The following is a 17,424-nucleotide window of genomic DNA, read 5'->3' on the forward strand; positions in this document are numbered from 1 at the left end:
ACCTTTTCCTGGATACTCCCCAGTTAGGTAGAGGAGTGACTATGGTTAATGCTTTGAATAAAAAATGGAAGCCAACTTTATTTTAAAATATAATATCCTGGTACCCAGGAGTATGAATTCAGAAGCCCTAGTTAATTGCATACAAATATTATATAAGTCTTTAAATGTTACAGTTAAAAGCCATAAAATATAGTTCAAAATGTTATGATGTTCTAACTTGACATATAGAACAGGAAGATACATTATTTTGGAAGTGAAAAGGCCTGCTGTACAGGTTCTTGAGTTACAACTGACTGAAAAAAAACTTGCTAAGCACAATACTGTGAAGTTAAACTCTCCAAATGTTGTTTTCCATAGGGAGTCACTGCTGTTGCAGTTCCTAAGAGTCTGTATCAGCAATGAATCATTTTGTTTTGAGAGATTTATTTACACTTAATGTTTGGGTAACTGTGGAGTTGGTATACTATATATGACTGCAGGGCTCCTTGCTATTTGACTAAAAAAGTGTTGAAACACATAGTATCTAAATCACAAAATCTTGAAAATGGAGTTTTCCCTTTCCTCACTGTTGTGAGATGCCAGAGTAGGTATATACAATTAGCAGGGAGTGCAGGACTTCTTGGGAGATTGCTCCCTGCATTAAATAAGTTTCAACATTTTGTATTTGTGATATTTTTTTGTTTCAAAATTTTTTTCTGAAACAAACACAATAGAATTGTCTGCAGTGTGCAGGGCAAACTTCTTTATGGGGTTGATTTTTGAGCATCTGTGCTTGGCAAGTTTGGTCTTTGGGGTTTGCAACTTGAGGACTCATAATGGACACTTAAGAAGATTATTGTTTTTTCATAGGTTCATAGGAAAGTACTAGGCTAGCTGCCCTTGTGGGTCATTTTTAAGCCTAGCCAATTCCAATTTTGTGCTTGAAATAACCTATTCTATTTGTTTATAGATTGGCCTTACCCATTGCATGGTCAATAATTATATATTACCCCTAATGAGAATAATTGGGATCATACCATATATAATTTGAGGGGATCTATGCATGGGAGACAGCATTTAGGAGCTGCATCGGTTCATTAGTAGTACAGGGGACAGTCCTGGGGTAACTTTTCTGTTTTCCATCCATAGATTTAAGTTGCACTTGAAAATGCACAGGGATGAACTTTGTTTTATGTAGATGGGGAGTCTGCTCATTAGCAGTGGTGTCCTCTGCAAAATATACATGTCCCTTCAAACTATTCTGTTGATGGTGCAAAAGAGGTTTAGATCCCCATTCCAGGAATTTCTGATGACATTTGACTTGCTGATGTGCAGTAAATCCATCAGTATTGGGATGGAGGATGCCTTGTATGCCAAGCACAGGTCACCTCTTAGCAGTCTCTAGGATACCAAGTATAGTGACAGGGCTTTGAGTTAATCCCTGTAAGACGTGGTTTAGGCCTTGTATCCTTTTATTAAGGTACCTCTGTGAATGTTCCAGTTGTTACACATGTCTGGGTAAATACATGTCAAAGGGGGCATTATATTCAATGACTGGCCTAATGAGGGCTGAGTAAAGGGGAACAATGACATCCCAAGATCTACACACAATCCCTATGTTTATAAACTGTGCAGTACAAGGGTTTTATTACAACAATAGACAAGTGTTGGTCAAAAGTTAGGTCCACAAAAGTTCACAAATCCAGAACAACTGGGTCAGCTCTTAGGTAGATATTGTGAATGCAGTAGTTCCCTAAAATTGAGACGGTAGTTCCTTTCAGTGACTTCAAGGGTTCATTGTGACATTGGTTATTGGCAAGTGACTCATACATATAAAACATAATTTATTAAATGTTTCTTTTCATTCTCCCAGAAGGTGTCATGCTGAAGGACTGTGGAAGGGAAGCAAAATAAATAGATTTTATACTAGCAGCTCTCTTGATGTATCTATTGCTTTTGTTGGTAAGTTGTTTGATATACATCTCTAAATAGCTCAGCTGTGTACATCATTCAGAATTGATCTCTGTTAATAATTATTTAGTTTTCAGTTTGTAGAAGTGAATTCTTCCAGCTCTTAAACGTTTTACATCAGGGTGTTCGAACTCTTTTTTTTCCCCTAGCTTTTCCTCAGAGTGATCCATTTTCATATGTACCATAGTACAATGGGTCTGGAGTGTTGTAAAATCTACCAGGTTGACGTACTTCTGTCTGACTAAATTCCAAAGTGATGTCTTCAAAGGTCCGTCCCCTGGTTTCTGGTACATTCCTCCAGGTATAGATAAAGGCACAGAAGAGGCAGGCTGCAAAGACAAGGAAGCAGTACGAGCCTATGAGGTCCTGGAAAGAAGAAAGGTAAAGATTTCCATGATAGGTAATTTTCAACACTGTGCAAATAAATGATCATTTTACATGAATGGTATACCACATGTACTGGTAAGAACACAACCTTACTCTGTTATGCACTTTTTAAATATCTGTGAGTGATAGCAAGAGCATACCACTGGGTAAATGCGCATACTGCAGCATTTCTACCTGGACCATAATGTATAATTCTACTTATTAAATAGCATGTACTGTGTGCAGGCATTAACATACATAGCATTATTATTGTGACTCATAATATAATATATCACAGATGTTTAGACATTATTAGTTTTTATGAATGCATAGATTACATTAATATATGAAAGCAATAGCTAAAATCAGCCTTAATTTGTCTGATTAGTATACAGCTAGTCCAGCATCTTAAAGAAGCCCTTCAGTAAACACACCTTAGATTTACTCTGCGAAGCCCTTCAGTAAACACACCTTAGATTTACTCTGCGAAGCCCTTCAATAAACACACCTTAGATTTACTCTGCGAAGCCCTTCAGTAAACACACCTTAGATTTACTCTGCGAAGCCCTTCAATAAACACACCTTAGATTTACTCTGCGAAGCCCTTCAATAAACACACCTTAGATTTACTCTGCGAAGCCCTTCAGTAAACGCACCTTAGATTTACTCTGCGAAGCCCTTCAGTAAACACACCTTAGATTTACTCTGCGAAGCCCTTCAGTAAACACACCTTAGATTTACTCTGCGAAGCCCTTCAGTAAACACACCTTAGATTTACTCTGCGAAGCCCTTCCATAAACACACCTTAGATTTACTCTGCGAAGCCCTTCAATAAACACACCTTAGATTTACTCTGCGAAGCCCTTCAGTAAACACACCTTAGATTTATTCTGCGAAGCCCTTCAGTAAACACACCTTAGATTTACTCTGCGAAGCCCTTCAGTAAACACACCTTAGATTTACTCTGCGAAGCCCTTCAGTAAACACACCTTAGATTTACTCTGCGAAGCCCTTCAGTAAACACACCTTAGATTTACTCTGCGAAGCCCTTCAATAAACACACCTTAGATTTACTCTGCCCCAGTACCCCCTGCCTTTCCTTGAAGACACCAGCCATTGTAGTGATCTCCCTTCTATGGTAGAGTTCTGCTTCCCCAACACCTGTTCTCTGAAGAACTGACTTCTCTCCTCCCTTCTGGCTTTTACTTATAAATGATTATGCTTTTGCATTTTCCAGCCTTATTATTAACTGGAAGCAAGGACCGCAGCAGCCGTATGGTATGTACACTATAGTGTACACTGAGACCAGGCAGGAGGTAGCAAAATGTAAGCAGTTTTCAAAAAAAAAAAAACTTTCATGTTAAGTCATCCCTTCTCCACACCAAACTGGAATGCCAGACTTGTCGCAGCAGTTGATTATCACCTTGGTTTTACTGCTCGCTGGCATCACTGCTTAGGTGAGGGGAAGAATATGTGTAAATGTGGTGATGCAACTCCATTTTACAGTTTATGTGGAGGAGGAGGTGACCGGACATCATACAGAAAGAATTAACTTAATTTTTGTTAGCTACAGTATATTTGGTGATATTGCGGTGGTGGTGCTGCGGTAGCATTGTCGCCTCATAGCAAGACGTTGTGCCTTTCGATTCTCAGCTAGAGCGTCTTCTGTGTGGAGGCATACGTGAATGGGGCATGCCTTCGTTGAAGGCTATGCATCAGGGCTGGTAACCCCGGCCAGTATGTAAAAATCCACTACCAATCGTTAGCGGACCGGACTTCCGCTGTGGCGACCCCTAACCGGGAAAAGCCGAAAGACACAAACAAACAGCATATTTGGTGGTCTGCGTAATTCCCTTTAAACACAGCTAAAGCCAGTATCTTAATTTTCTTCTTGCCTTGGTTTTCTGGAGTTGGAAGCAGCAGCATTAGTCAGGAGGATCATGCTTTCCTTTCCTGCCTTATTACATTTGCGTTCCAGTGCAGTTGACAACATTGCCGATCTTAACACTGTTGGTAGTGTGTTTTTAAATGAGGTCTAGTGCTCTGTGTACTGTTTGTTACTAACACTACTAGTATTACTAGTATTACTACTGCTAGTACTAGTGTTTCTGTGAGGGTTCACATAGTCTGACTGATGACTGTAAAGTTTGTTTCATCTCCAGTCCTTTGGGTTATTTGTGGAGTCTTTCATATTTGGGTAACCTGCTTTTTTAAAAGTGTAGATTATGGAAAGATGATTTTTTTTTTTGTTATTTCGAGCTGAGCAGCCATAACATACAGCAGGATTAGGATGTTTGTGACTCTGAACTTTTCAAGCTAATTAAAAATTCCCATTGTTCCTTCTCTTCAGGCTTAAATAAGAAGTTGCAGCAGTTAGCAGCACGCTTGCCCTAAACTTCTACTCTCCAGACTCAGCTTGAACAGCATTAATGTGCTGTGTGCGTTTTCCATTTTTTGTAAGGTAAGTAACATGAATTTGTGCGTGTGTGGATTTGTGTGTGTAGTCTTTAATTTCTAAATGCAAATAATTAAAATGTACATGTTACAGACTAGTACAGACAAATAATTAGAAATTAACACAACTGACAGCAAATATAACATAAGAAAATGCAGTAATACACGGCTTGAGAAATGCATACTGCTATCATAAGAGAATTACCATTTAGGTACGATATTATGTGTTGGATATCAGTTTTTGTACAGGTCATCATTCAAACAAAATCACTGATTTCTGGATGCATGACATGAAAATGAAAAAAAAATGCACGTACTGGTCTCTGTTATTTACTTAAAAAAACAGTGCCTGAATCTCCTTGTGTTCTGACTGTGCTTCTCAAACATTTTGGAAATATAGAGTATATTTTAGTGCATTTATTAAAACTGCATTAGCCTTAATATTGCTACAACTCAAGTGCTCTAGGTTGCACTGCATCTGAATTGTTTATGTGTTTTAGCTGCTTTTCTGTATATATAGAATTCTCCGTATATGTAGACTAGCTACTTATTCTACTGTATCACAGCCTCTTAAATCGTTTTTCAGTTGTGCACTTGCCTTGCTTCATTTAAAAAGTTTTAAATTGCTAATTTTGTAGAGTTTTAATTGCATTTGCTGATTAGGGCTACACACTCAAGTGTGTTAGCCTTTTCTGTGTTTATTTACTGTATTATTAAACTGTTTAGCCTGTTTTAACCAAAAAAAAAAAAAACAAAAAATACTATCTTGTTTACACGTTTCCTAGCTAGTGTAGTCCAGATCCCAGGCTTTGCTGGTCTCAGGAATTTATTTTCTGTGTTCAGAGCTATCCAGGCCTTGCTGTGGTAGAAGGAAGTCCTACTGCTTACCAGTGGGAATGGTGAGTATTGTACTGCCTATCTAACACTAGAGGAGTGTTTTCCAGCTCTGAAATTATAATTTTATTAGCCTTTTTGGGCTGATTTCTATCCCTTTCAACTTTCTGGCTTAAAAACACGTGTGTTTGTGCATTTTTTGCATCGTGCAGCACCGCGGGTCTATGGTTAAACTATTCCAGGTTCCAGAAAGTCTGCTCTTCAAATTTTCCCTTAGTACTAGCTGGTTTCTCAATAGTAGCCATATGAATCCCCACAAAAAACTTGCAATTGCCTCTATCTACCTTCCTCCTGGTAACTATCTGCCCATTCTTGAAAACATCCTATCCTGGTTCTCCCACAACATATCATATGAGACACTTATCCTTGGTGATGTCAACATTGATTGGTCCAAACTCACAACTGACTCCCCCCAACTCAGTATCCACCTACACGGCTTCCACCAACTTATAATATCTCCCACTCGCTTCCATAAAAATTCCACCTCCAGCTCCATCATAGACTGGATCCTTACCAAATCCACCCACCAATACCACAATCCCACCACCTTACCTGACTCCCTCAGTGATCATCTCCCTACCACCATCTTAAGACACTACTCCCATATTCCTAAACCCCACCTTATCAAAGACTGTCAAAAACTATCGACTTTCAATTCATCCCAATTTAACTCCATTCTCCACAACATAGATTGGTCCATTCTAACAAACCTCCCCCTAAACGATGCTGTAAGCACTTTCAATAGCATCTTCATGAATACTCTAAACTCCTTAGCTCCCTCTAGGAAGATCAGAGTAAAATCAAACCATGCTCCCTGGCTCTCCAAAGAGACTAGGTCCTTTATGAAACAAAGAGAACATGCTTGGAAAACCTGGACTAAAACTAAACAACCACATTGTCTTCAAAAATACAGACAACTGAGGAACCTTGCAAAAAACATACAACTAATGACAAAAAGTTATACTATAGCTCTGCTCAGCTTAACAACAAATCCAATCCTCAAAAATTTTGGTCAACTCTCAACAACATCCTCTATCCTGGAAAGCCCTCTAATCCCTCCCCACACCCTAACTCTTCCTCTCAGGAAACAGCTACCCTCCTGAATAAACACTTTATCTCTTCCATCCAAAATCTGGTAACCTCTAAGCCAAACTCTACTTCGACACCCACCTCTCCCAGTCCCACTAACACAATTTTGTTTTCTTTTGAGCCAGTTCCCATTACTTACATCAAATCTCTACTACTCAAGCTAAAACCTTGCTCTCCTTCCACTGACAATCTATCTCCTACATTCCTCAAACTTGCTGCTGACTCAATTGCCTATCCTGTATCTATACTAATTAATCAATCTATTCTGGAATCAACTGTCCCCACCCTTTGGAAATCTTTCTTCACTATCCCTCTTCATAAAGGTGGAAACTCCACTTACCCCTCAAACTACTGACCCATTGCCATTCTGTCCCCCCTCTCCAAAATATTAGAAAAATGTATTCACTCACAGCTTCTCAATCACCTCCTCACACACCACTTACTTACCCCTACCCAACATGGATTTTGTCCTCACCACAGCATCACCACTGCCCTCCTCTCCTTCACTCATATTATTGCAGAGGCCCTAGACAACAATAAACTCATTTCCTTTCTCTTCCTAGATCTCTCCAAAGCCTTTGATACAATCTTTAATCCTCTACTACTATCCAAACTCGCAAATCTCCACCTATCCCCCTCCGCACTTGCCTGGTTTAATAGTTACCTATCTGGCAGGAAACAATCTGTCAAATGGCTCTCATCCTCCTCACCTTTCCTTCCCATCTCTACTGGTGTTCCCCAAGGCTCCATCTTGGGACCCCTTTTGTTTAACATCTTCACCAATGATCTTTACACCTCATGCAAAGAATCCTCCCTTATTCAGTATGCCGACAACTCCACACTTATATCCATCTCAAATAACATTCCTGAACTACACTCCTTGACCCAACAGGCCCTACTATCCACTGAACAATGGCTCTCTCACAACCTATTGATCCTAAATCCCAAAAAGACCAAACTCCTACTTTTCCTTCCCTGTTCTCTTTTTCATCACAAAACCTCCTTTTTTATTACATCTTCTAACAATACAAATATCCAGCCTGACACCCACACAAAACTCCTAGGGGTCATTATCGATGACAAACTCAAGTTCAACCTACACATACTTCAATGTATAAAACAAAACAAACCAGTAAGTAGGTCTGCTATATCGGAACAAAAAATTCCTAACCCCTGAATCTAGACTTACCCTGGGCCAGGCACTCCTCCTCCCCTCCCTCTTATATGCCGCCCCAGTTCTTACCAATATCCAGGCCTCCACTCTAAACAAACTGCATCAGACTTACCATAAAATAGCCAGATTCATTACTAACTCCCCATACAACTCACACCACTGCATTTCTTTAAACTCTCTTCAATGGCTTGAACTTCCCCAGTTTTTGCTATTGTATCAATTTCATATGCTACACTCTAGTCTTTATAAACCCTCCTTCTGTCCATCTCTATCTTCCTTAGTCTCCATCTACATCCCATCCCGGACCCTCCGTACTTCTAACCAACAATTACTTGATATCTACCACCCAAAAAGGTCAGTAGGCAAACTACTCTACAAACACTCCCTTGCCCATGCTTGGAACAAACTTCCCCTTGACTTACGTACAATCTCCCACACCTCACACTTTAAAAATGAACTAAAAGCTTATTTTCTCAATTCCAGAACCTGCCCTTGCCATGACCCTACCTAGTCTTCTTCCTTTATGTACCCTCAAAAGGACCATACTTAGTACCTCATTACATTTCTCTCTCCAATGTGTCTAATATGCATTTGCACAATTTTATACAAACAAAAAATGTTCATTGTTGACCTATCGAACTATATCAATGTAAAATTGTTACTTAGCTTCTTTTTGATGCAACTTTAACTTTATGCATGTATCCCAACATATGTGAATCGTTTTGCTATAACTGCTATTATATCAATATTGTTTAAAATTGTACTTGTTTTAAAATGTATTACTGGAGCTTTTCTCCTTGGGTCTCCACTGAAAATGGGCAACAAGCCCAGTTGGACAAACCCATTTAACAAATGTCAATAAATAAATAAATAAATAAATAAATAAAAATAAATAAGTAGCACTAAAATCTTAACCCCTGTGATAGCACTTGCTCTAGAACCTGCTGAAAAGCACTAGAAAGCCTTAAACTGATACAAGCACTCAACTCTCCTTGTCAATAAGGAGAAATTAATCGTAGGCACTAAACAGCCTATTAATCCAAAGTACCTTGCAAAGGTAAGGGAAAACAGCTCTTGTACTTTACAAAAAAGCACCTAAACAGGCATGTCCAAGGGTCAGCTTCCGGTAATTTCTCCTGTCCACCTGGTGAATCTGGGCATACTGGGGCAATGCAGCAACTGCCTCATGTACGCAGACAACCCTCTCCTCCTACCACCCAACACTACAACCTGTGAGAGATGCACTTACATAGCCAAACTGGAAGTAAAGCTCTTTCCAGCCATGATTGTGCTAGACAGTCAAGAGCAGAAGGTTAACACCTGCACTACACCTCAAGCAATACATAGCTCTTCAAAACCCACACCATCAACACCCACACATAGCAACACTAAACCCACATATGCGGAGGCCCTTAACATTAACCTGCCCAAGCAACAAGGACCTCCAAAGCTGAAATGCAAACAAACACCATTCACAACCAAAGTGATACATAGCTCACAACACCAGTGTGCCACCCCACAAAAGCCCCTAAGGCAAGACAATGTACCCAACACTTTAGTCATAGGTGACTCTATAGTCAGGCACACTGATGTCCCACTTACCAGGCTGAGCAAGGAGAAAATTACAGTCAGCTGCCTGTCGGGTGCCAGGATCCACCACATAACACATGCACTCAAATCACTCCACAACAAGTACAAATATGACTCTGTCATTGTCCAAGTTGGAGTGAATGACTTGAGACGTACCTCCCAGGACTACATGAAAAGAGACATGGAAGAGCTCTCGGATCATGTGGCCCAGGCAGATATGACCCTACCCCTGAGTAGCATCCTGCCTTTGCCCAGAATGATACCACAGTATAAGGACAAAATGATTGACTTCAACAATTGGCTAAGCTTCTGGTGTCATTTAAAGGGGATACAGAATCTGCCTGCCTGGGAAGACATGATCGACAAGCCACAATGCTTTGACAGAGATGGTCTGCACCTGTCACCCCTGGGATTCAGGTTACTGGCTAAAGCTCTTGCCACCCCTATAGTGCCTTTTTTAGGCAAGGTTCAAAGGACAAAACCAGCACTGTTACAGATACAAGCATGCAAAATCTGAAGGTAATGCTACTCAATGCTATAAGTCTAAACCTCAAAATGAGGCACTCCTAAAAATGGAGAACATTGATATCTGTGCAGTAACTGAGACTTGGTTCAAGGCTCTAGACAGCACCCCTGCAATACCAGGCTACAACTCTTACCACACTTTTCGGCCACCAAACCAAGACCGAAACACTAAAGGTGGAGGAGTGTCCATATTCACCAAGGATATTCATTGCCCAACACAATGCATCTGAAGTTCTCCAGGTGCAACTAACACTAGGTAAGACTGCAATCCAAATTGTAGCTTGCTACAGATCCCCCACCATGCCCCAAGATTTTCACTATACCTTTCTAAACATACTGGAAAATATTAAGATAAAACCAAACACCCTAATACTGGGTGATTTCAACTGTCTTACCATTAACTGGGAAAACTACTCGGGTACCAACACCTTTTCCCAACGGTTCTTGGAATTCATAAATTCCAATGCCCTGGATCAACTAATCCATTGTCACACCAGGAGCTCCAATATCCTAGACCTGGTCATTACCAATATGGGAGGTAGATGCTCCACACCAGTCGTCACCCCCTCATTGGTCAGGTCTAACCATAAGCAAATCATCCCTGACATCCACATCCCACCCCCACCCCCCAGTAAGGAAACCTCCGTAAAATAAACTTCTCCAAAGCCAACTTCATGCTACTCAAGTCAGAAGTGACAAACTTCATGACACCCATGCAAGCGGGATCTGAAAGTTTGACTGCTGAATCCTACACTAAGGCACTGTACGAGCACATCCACTCGTGCATGAATCGTGCCATCCCAAAAAGGAAGCCAATCTGGTGGTCCTCTGCCATAAATAAAACTATACAACAGAAGGAAGAAACTGTTGCAGAAAAGAGGAAAATCCCAGGATGCAAAAAACTCCCTTACCAGCCTCAGTAAGAAGCTGAGAGCCATCATAAAATCCTCCTATGCTAGTTACAAAAATAAAATTGCCAAAGATTCCAAAGACAATCATAAGGCATTCTATAGTTATGTCAAGAATCTAAATGGCAATGCTCAGATCTACTCTGAGCTACAACAGAATGGCATTAAATATACTAATCCCAAGGATATTGCCAATATCCTGGCAGATCGATTTAGTGCCAACTTCACCCCCCTCTCACCCCCTAAAGGGCCCATTTCAATACCAAAAGATTGCCAAATTCCGGTAATCATGGCCACACAGGTAGAAACTGCACTCTCCAAAGCTAAAAATACAGCATCCATGGGACCAAATGACATCCCGGGCTGTGTACTACATGAACTACAAAATTAACTGGCACCTCACCTAAGTGTCATGTTTAATCATAGCCTCACTTCAGGCTTTGTGTCCACTGAGTGGTGCACAGCTACAGTTATCCCACTCCACAAGGGGGGATCCACCTTGGATCCCGGGAACTACCGTCCTATCAGTCTGATGAGCCTGATCTGTAAGGGCATGGAATGCATTACCATGGAACTTATAAACAAAGACAGTGGCAAACTTCAAACACTGGACCCCACCCACTTTGGGTTTGTGAAGGGCCGATCTTGTCTCCTGAACCTGATTGACTTCTTTAAATCAGTCTCCAGAGATGTGGATGAGGATAAGGCAGTCCACACAGCCTATTTGGACCTCACCAAGGCCTTCAACACCATCCCCCACTCTGGAATCATAGATAAACTTACTAAGCTGGGCATAAATCCCTACATCACTCGATGGGTTGCCAGCTGGCTTACTGACAGAACCCAGACTGTAGCCGACTCCAAATCCAGCTCCAGACAAGTGACAAGTGGAGTACCTCAGGGGTCAGTCCTGAGACTGCTCTTGTTTGGCATCTACTTCTCTGAAGTACAGGCCAACACTATGGGACTCTGGCTAACAAAGTTTGCAGATGACTGCAAACTGGGAGCCATTACTGAATCCCCAAATGATTCTACAAAAGGGCCTTACAGAAACAGATGCTTGGTGCCAGATCCATGGGCTCAAGCTTAATGCCAAGAAATGCATAGTTATCCCCTTTGGGAAAAACCATGTACCCATGAATTATTACACAGGTAGCAGTACACTAAACACCGAAAGTGTGATGAGAGACTTAGGGACACATGTGGACAGTGGTCTCACCTTCAATAACCACATTGCCACAACAGTCAGGAAATCATTCTATGTGGCACACCTCATCACTAAGGGCTTTTCATCCAGAAAAAAAGGAGGTCATTGTCCTGCTGTACTCATCCCTCATTAGACCCATTGTAGAGTACAATGCCCCATTTGGTATGTACTTCACAAGACATCTGCAACAGCTGGAAAGGTTACAGAAATACTTCACTAAAGGAATCACAGGCCTAAAGCAGATGCCCTATGATGACCGTCTAAAAAACTCCAGCTATACTCTGTGGCATATCGTCTACTCAGAGGCGATCTTTGCTTAACATACAAGGCCATGTCAAACCCTGAGCTGTTGGACATGCTCCACTTAAAGAAATCCCAATCCCTCAGAGCCACACGCTCCAGGGATCTAAACCTTGTCATCACAATGAACAAAACATGCTGGAGGGATAGTTTCCTGACCCAGAGACTCCCCATACTCTGGAATAGACCGCCCGTACATGTCAAGCAGAGCACCTCCTTGGCCATCTTCAAAAGGAACCTTGACAATTGGATGGGAGAGAGGAAATTCACCCTGGGGATCAAGTCAGTTGCCCTGCTAGACAGGGGTCCAGGGAAGTAAATATTGTGTGAAGAAATATTCAGGGAATTGTTATGGCTAGGCTTGTATAGGCCCTAGGGTCAATAGTCTAGTACCAACCTATGAACTCATTTATATGCAGAAGGGATGCCAGGTATTTTATGTTGTTGGGCTGGTGCTTGTAACAATGAGTTAAAATGGCTATAGTGTATTCTACTGAAAAAACAGAGCCATGTAAAACCAGATGTGCTATCAAACAGTGCATGCATTATTCAAAGACTTAAATGAGAAAAAGTCTTAATGATAACACAATGACAATAATGTTTTGAAAATGTTTATTGAAGTTTCTATGTTTGTGTGTGGTGTATTGGTCATGCCTTATATAACCATCTAACTTAAAAAAAAAATCAGTTAATATTTTGCTTGGTCAAGTATAAATTTAAAGTTAAAAAAATTGGCTAGAGAAAATCAACAGTAATATGTAATTCATGTGTAAATTAGTAATTCGTGTTTGTGTTTAACAGAGCTGCAAACCAGTTTTTGAGTTCCTCATTCTTTACAGGCAACTATATGATTTTGAACATGTTACTGAAGTTAAGAGTACTCACAGATTTCCCCCAGGAAAAACTGTACCATGGATTTACATGGTGATGGGTTAATAAATGCTTTTTTCAGTGCTGACTAGGATAAGGTGTGAGTATACAATCATTAAGTTCAAAACGTGTTTAAAATGTAAAACGGAAAGGCATAGTAAAATGAAAGCCAAGTAGTCAACAAACAGAAAAGTGTAAAGAAATGAATGTTGTCAGAGACTACATTCTTGTTTCATATAGGTAGTCTCTTTTGTTACACAAGTGTGTGGTATTGCAATTAATATTCATTTGTCATAACAAAGCTCCTGTTATAGGTAAAAGCACGGCAGTACATATTCTGCCATAATTCAAGTGTTTATATAGTTTTACCTGTGTTAATTAATTTGCTTATGGTTTGTACCCTAGCTATTTCCCATTTTATATGTTGTAGAGGTGTACTGAGGTGAACAATTCACTACAACTGAAATAAATGTGCACTATAATAGACCTTTACTTTTCACTTCGTGTGACCTCTGTAGACCTAGTCAAAGCACTTGTGATCTTCACAGCTACATGAAGCCAAGCTCTGTGATGCTGTTACATGCATATTTAAATCCTGAAAGTCATTTATGCTTGTTAAACACTTGCACACCTTACATAAGTACGTGTAGCAGCTATGTGGCCCTCACACCACACTTGTTTTAATGATATGCTCTAGTGGAAGTAATGTCTGCCTCATGCTGTTTCATCCTTTACTTTGGCTGGTGGATGCCATGATGCACACCTGAGGCTCAGCATTGGTAGCATTCACCATAACAGAAGGATGCTGGGAAAAGGCAGTCACCTTAAACTGCTCCATAACAAGGTTATGGTCTCATAGGCTATGGATCACTGTGACCTTCTAGAACCCATGGTCAGGCTCAGGGTGGATTGCAGTAGTCCTGAATCCTTGTCCAGCAGCCTCCCACTGAAGAAGATCAGAGGAGCATTCTCCCTCCATACCTCAGTGCAAATTAAAATCTGTAGAGAAACAAGGATCAATGAAATTATTGCCAAGTGATGATCTTTTTTGTGTCTTACTCCATCAAAAAGTAGCACTAGCAAGGAAGGAGGTGCTAACACTCTTACAGAAAAGAGACATCCAAGAGATCATACCCATTCATAAAGGGCTAAGACTATGGTATGAGATATTCCAAGTTGCTTTTAACCCAAGAAGTCCAAGGACATCAGGCCCATTGTGGACCTCACTGGCCTAAGTCTATTTGTCTCCAAAGAGACACTTAATATGATCACAGTGTAGTTCAAATTCCTCCTTCTTTTTTATCTATAAAAGATGGGATGTGATTCTTGATATTCCTAGGTGCTTATTTCCATGTCAGAATTACCAGAGTCTAGTTTTTGTGCAGTTTTCTGTGCTTAGAGGTGGGACTCGGCCTTACCAGCTCTGGAATCTTCCATTAGGGAACATATCTGCTCCTAGGATGTTCACAAAGTGCATATATATATATATATATATATATATATATATATATATATATATATATATATATATATATGGATCTAGGACTTTTGATCAAAAGATCAAAAGTCCAAATCCATTATCACCGAACATACTTTACTGAAGGCACTTTCACGGAAAAAGCGCTTACGGTAAAGTATGTTTAAAAAAAAATAACATTAAACCTACTTCCATACAGGGGGGCAAGCCCCTCTGCACCTCCCATGTGGGGGGCTGCACCCCCACCCCCCTACTTTAATATTCTCACTCCAAGGTTGCACTAACAGTGGGGAAAAGGGAATTTCCCCTTATCCACACCGTAGTATGACCGGCACAACGAGCATCCTTATCTGAAAGTGCTGGGTTAAGTATGCTTGGTGATTTCTGCTTTGGTGGAAAGTGCATTCAGGGATCTGTATGGATCGCACATATATATATATATATATATATATATATATATATATATATATACTAGCAGCTTATATCAGGCTGCAGGGATTTCATTGTGAGACATTGAGGAATATGACATTTAAGAATAAAAATGAGGAATATTCTTGGCAATGGGAGTACAACCGAGATGTATATTTTGTGTGTGGTATTTGGTTTGAATGGTCTCCGTGGGACTGGCTACCTTGATGGGTAGGTTGTTGCAGTGAATGGTTCAGGCTGGCTTCCACCTGTACTGGATTGTGGGCTATGCTGTTGTTAAACTGCACCAGAACCAGAGCAGTCAACAGCTCCCAGCATGTGTGTGTGTGTGTGTGTGTGTGTGTGTGTGTGTGTGTGTGTGTGGTATGTGAATACGGGTATATGGGACTGATAACCATGTTGCGGTATAGGGGCTTATTAATGTGTATCACTGCTAGTAGATTCAAGTTAAAAATTAATGTGGACATCACAGAAGACTCATTTTGGGTTGGGCAGCATGGATACATTGGGGGGGGGGGGGGGGGTAGCAGTACCAGACCTTAGAGTACAAATTTAAAAAATGCATCTCTGATTGGGAGAGTCTCTGTTTGTGCCTTGTTCTTCTTTTTAAGTACTTAGATGTCCGTGTCATACATCACTTCTATAACATAACATGGAAGGTAAGTCAATAAATGATTTACATACTCCTGTATTAATGTGCTGTGTTCAGCCATACTGGTAATGAATTTATGGAACATTTATGAGTGATTTGGAATGCAGTAAGAAAAAGAGTAACTCTTATTCCTGAGTTACTGAATGTTGCATTGTTAACTTTCTGGAAAAGTCCAAAAGGCTCTGAATGATATGTAATGTATGCCCTTGCAGAAAATGTCATTGTCAGCTTCTGAAATGTAATGTTTGTACACACAGGTGCAAGGCTTATGAAACTTTTTTGTGGCATGTCATTTAGGTCATGATCAAAGACCACTCAGGGGGAAAGTTAAAGACAAGCTCCTTTATTATACATGAACAGTTAGTATATTTATGTCCAGTTAATAGAGCTACTTATGTCCAGTTAATAGAGCTACAGCAACATTTTCATTCAAGATATCCTTGTCGTTTAATGCCTCTGTCATAAAAAAATACAACAATACTGTAACAATATGTACGAAATATACACAAATATAATAACATTCATTTAACTAGTTAAGCTATTTAGACTCCATTGCACACATATCAACACAGACCCCTGGATTTAATAAACTCCATGTCGGAACAGTGTAAGCTCTGCACATAGTGTATGGTGGCCATGTCTGCAGCTCCCCCTCAGTAGCATACCTTACATATTCATGAAGGCATGCTACAGAGGGAGAGCCATGTACACGGTTACTGAATCAGTGCTAGGGGGTGTGTTACAGTGCTCAGAGATGTGTAACACCCCCCCTGCACTGTGAAAGTGCTGTATGGCACTAAAACATTAAAGGAAGTGTCCTCGGACACATTTCTAATTTTGTTTATTTATGCCACACAGGGGATGTGTTACAATGTCCGTAACACACCCCCTGTAATGTCAGAGTGCCGTATGGCAGTGCAATTAAATGTGGAAATGTCATTTTGTCCCTGTGTATTTACTTTATTTATTTTTTTAATTTTTTTTGTGTTTGCATGACATGGCATGGCGCTTAGCAATAAACATGTATCAGACATCTAAAAATAGAAAACGGATGCTTTTAATTTTCATCCAAAATGTTAAGTTTAAGCATAGCTGAGCGGGTTTGCAGGTACTCAGCAATGCTTAAATGTAATGGAAAGCAATATAGAAATGTATAACTAAAATCTTCAAATCCATGTTAGCTGAATGGTTGGAGTCCCAGCATTGTACATAGTAGGTGGATGGTTCAAATCCAGGGACTGACATTCAGCTTTTATATGTGATAGCAATATGTCATACATTAGTATTTTTTTAATTGATGTATTTAGTGACATTCGTTAACTGGGTTAGTCCAGCTGATCCATAAGCCCATTTTCAGTAGAATCCCATGGAACAAAGTTCCATTTATACACAAGTGTCCAATACATAAGTCACACTCCAAGATAACATAATTAAAATACATAAGGTTAGGGGATATAAAGTAAAAGGCATACATAATAATAAAAATATCCCTAATGAAGAATTCCTTTCAATATTTTTTTTTAATTTGTAAAATATGTT

General features: G+C 40.1%; 1 protein-coding gene across 3 annotated transcripts in view; it reads right to left on the reverse strand.

The window, feature by feature from the left end:
• Positions 1-2,093: 2,093 nt before the first annotated feature.
• The window catches only part of LOC122808685 (solute carrier family 2, facilitated glucose transporter member 1-like), a 621,069-nt gene continuing 605,738 nt past the window's right edge, over positions 2,094-17,424 (reverse strand). For all 3 annotated transcript variants that reach the window (XM_044079667.1, XM_044079668.1, XM_044079666.1), the window contains one exon: positions 2,094-2,316. In XM_044079667.1, coding sequence (XP_043935602.1) covers positions 2,107-2,316 — 210 coding nt within the window. In that variant the 3' untranslated portion in view covers positions 2,094-2,106. The remainder of the gene's footprint in view (positions 2,317-17,424) is intronic.

Source organism: Protopterus annectens, chromosome 8.part0, assembly GCF_019279795.1.
Source record: "Protopterus annectens isolate FY-2018-M chromosome 8.part0, PAN1.0, whole genome shotgun sequence".
NCBI lineage: Eukaryota > Metazoa > Chordata > Ceratodontiformes > Protopteridae > Protopterus > Protopterus annectens.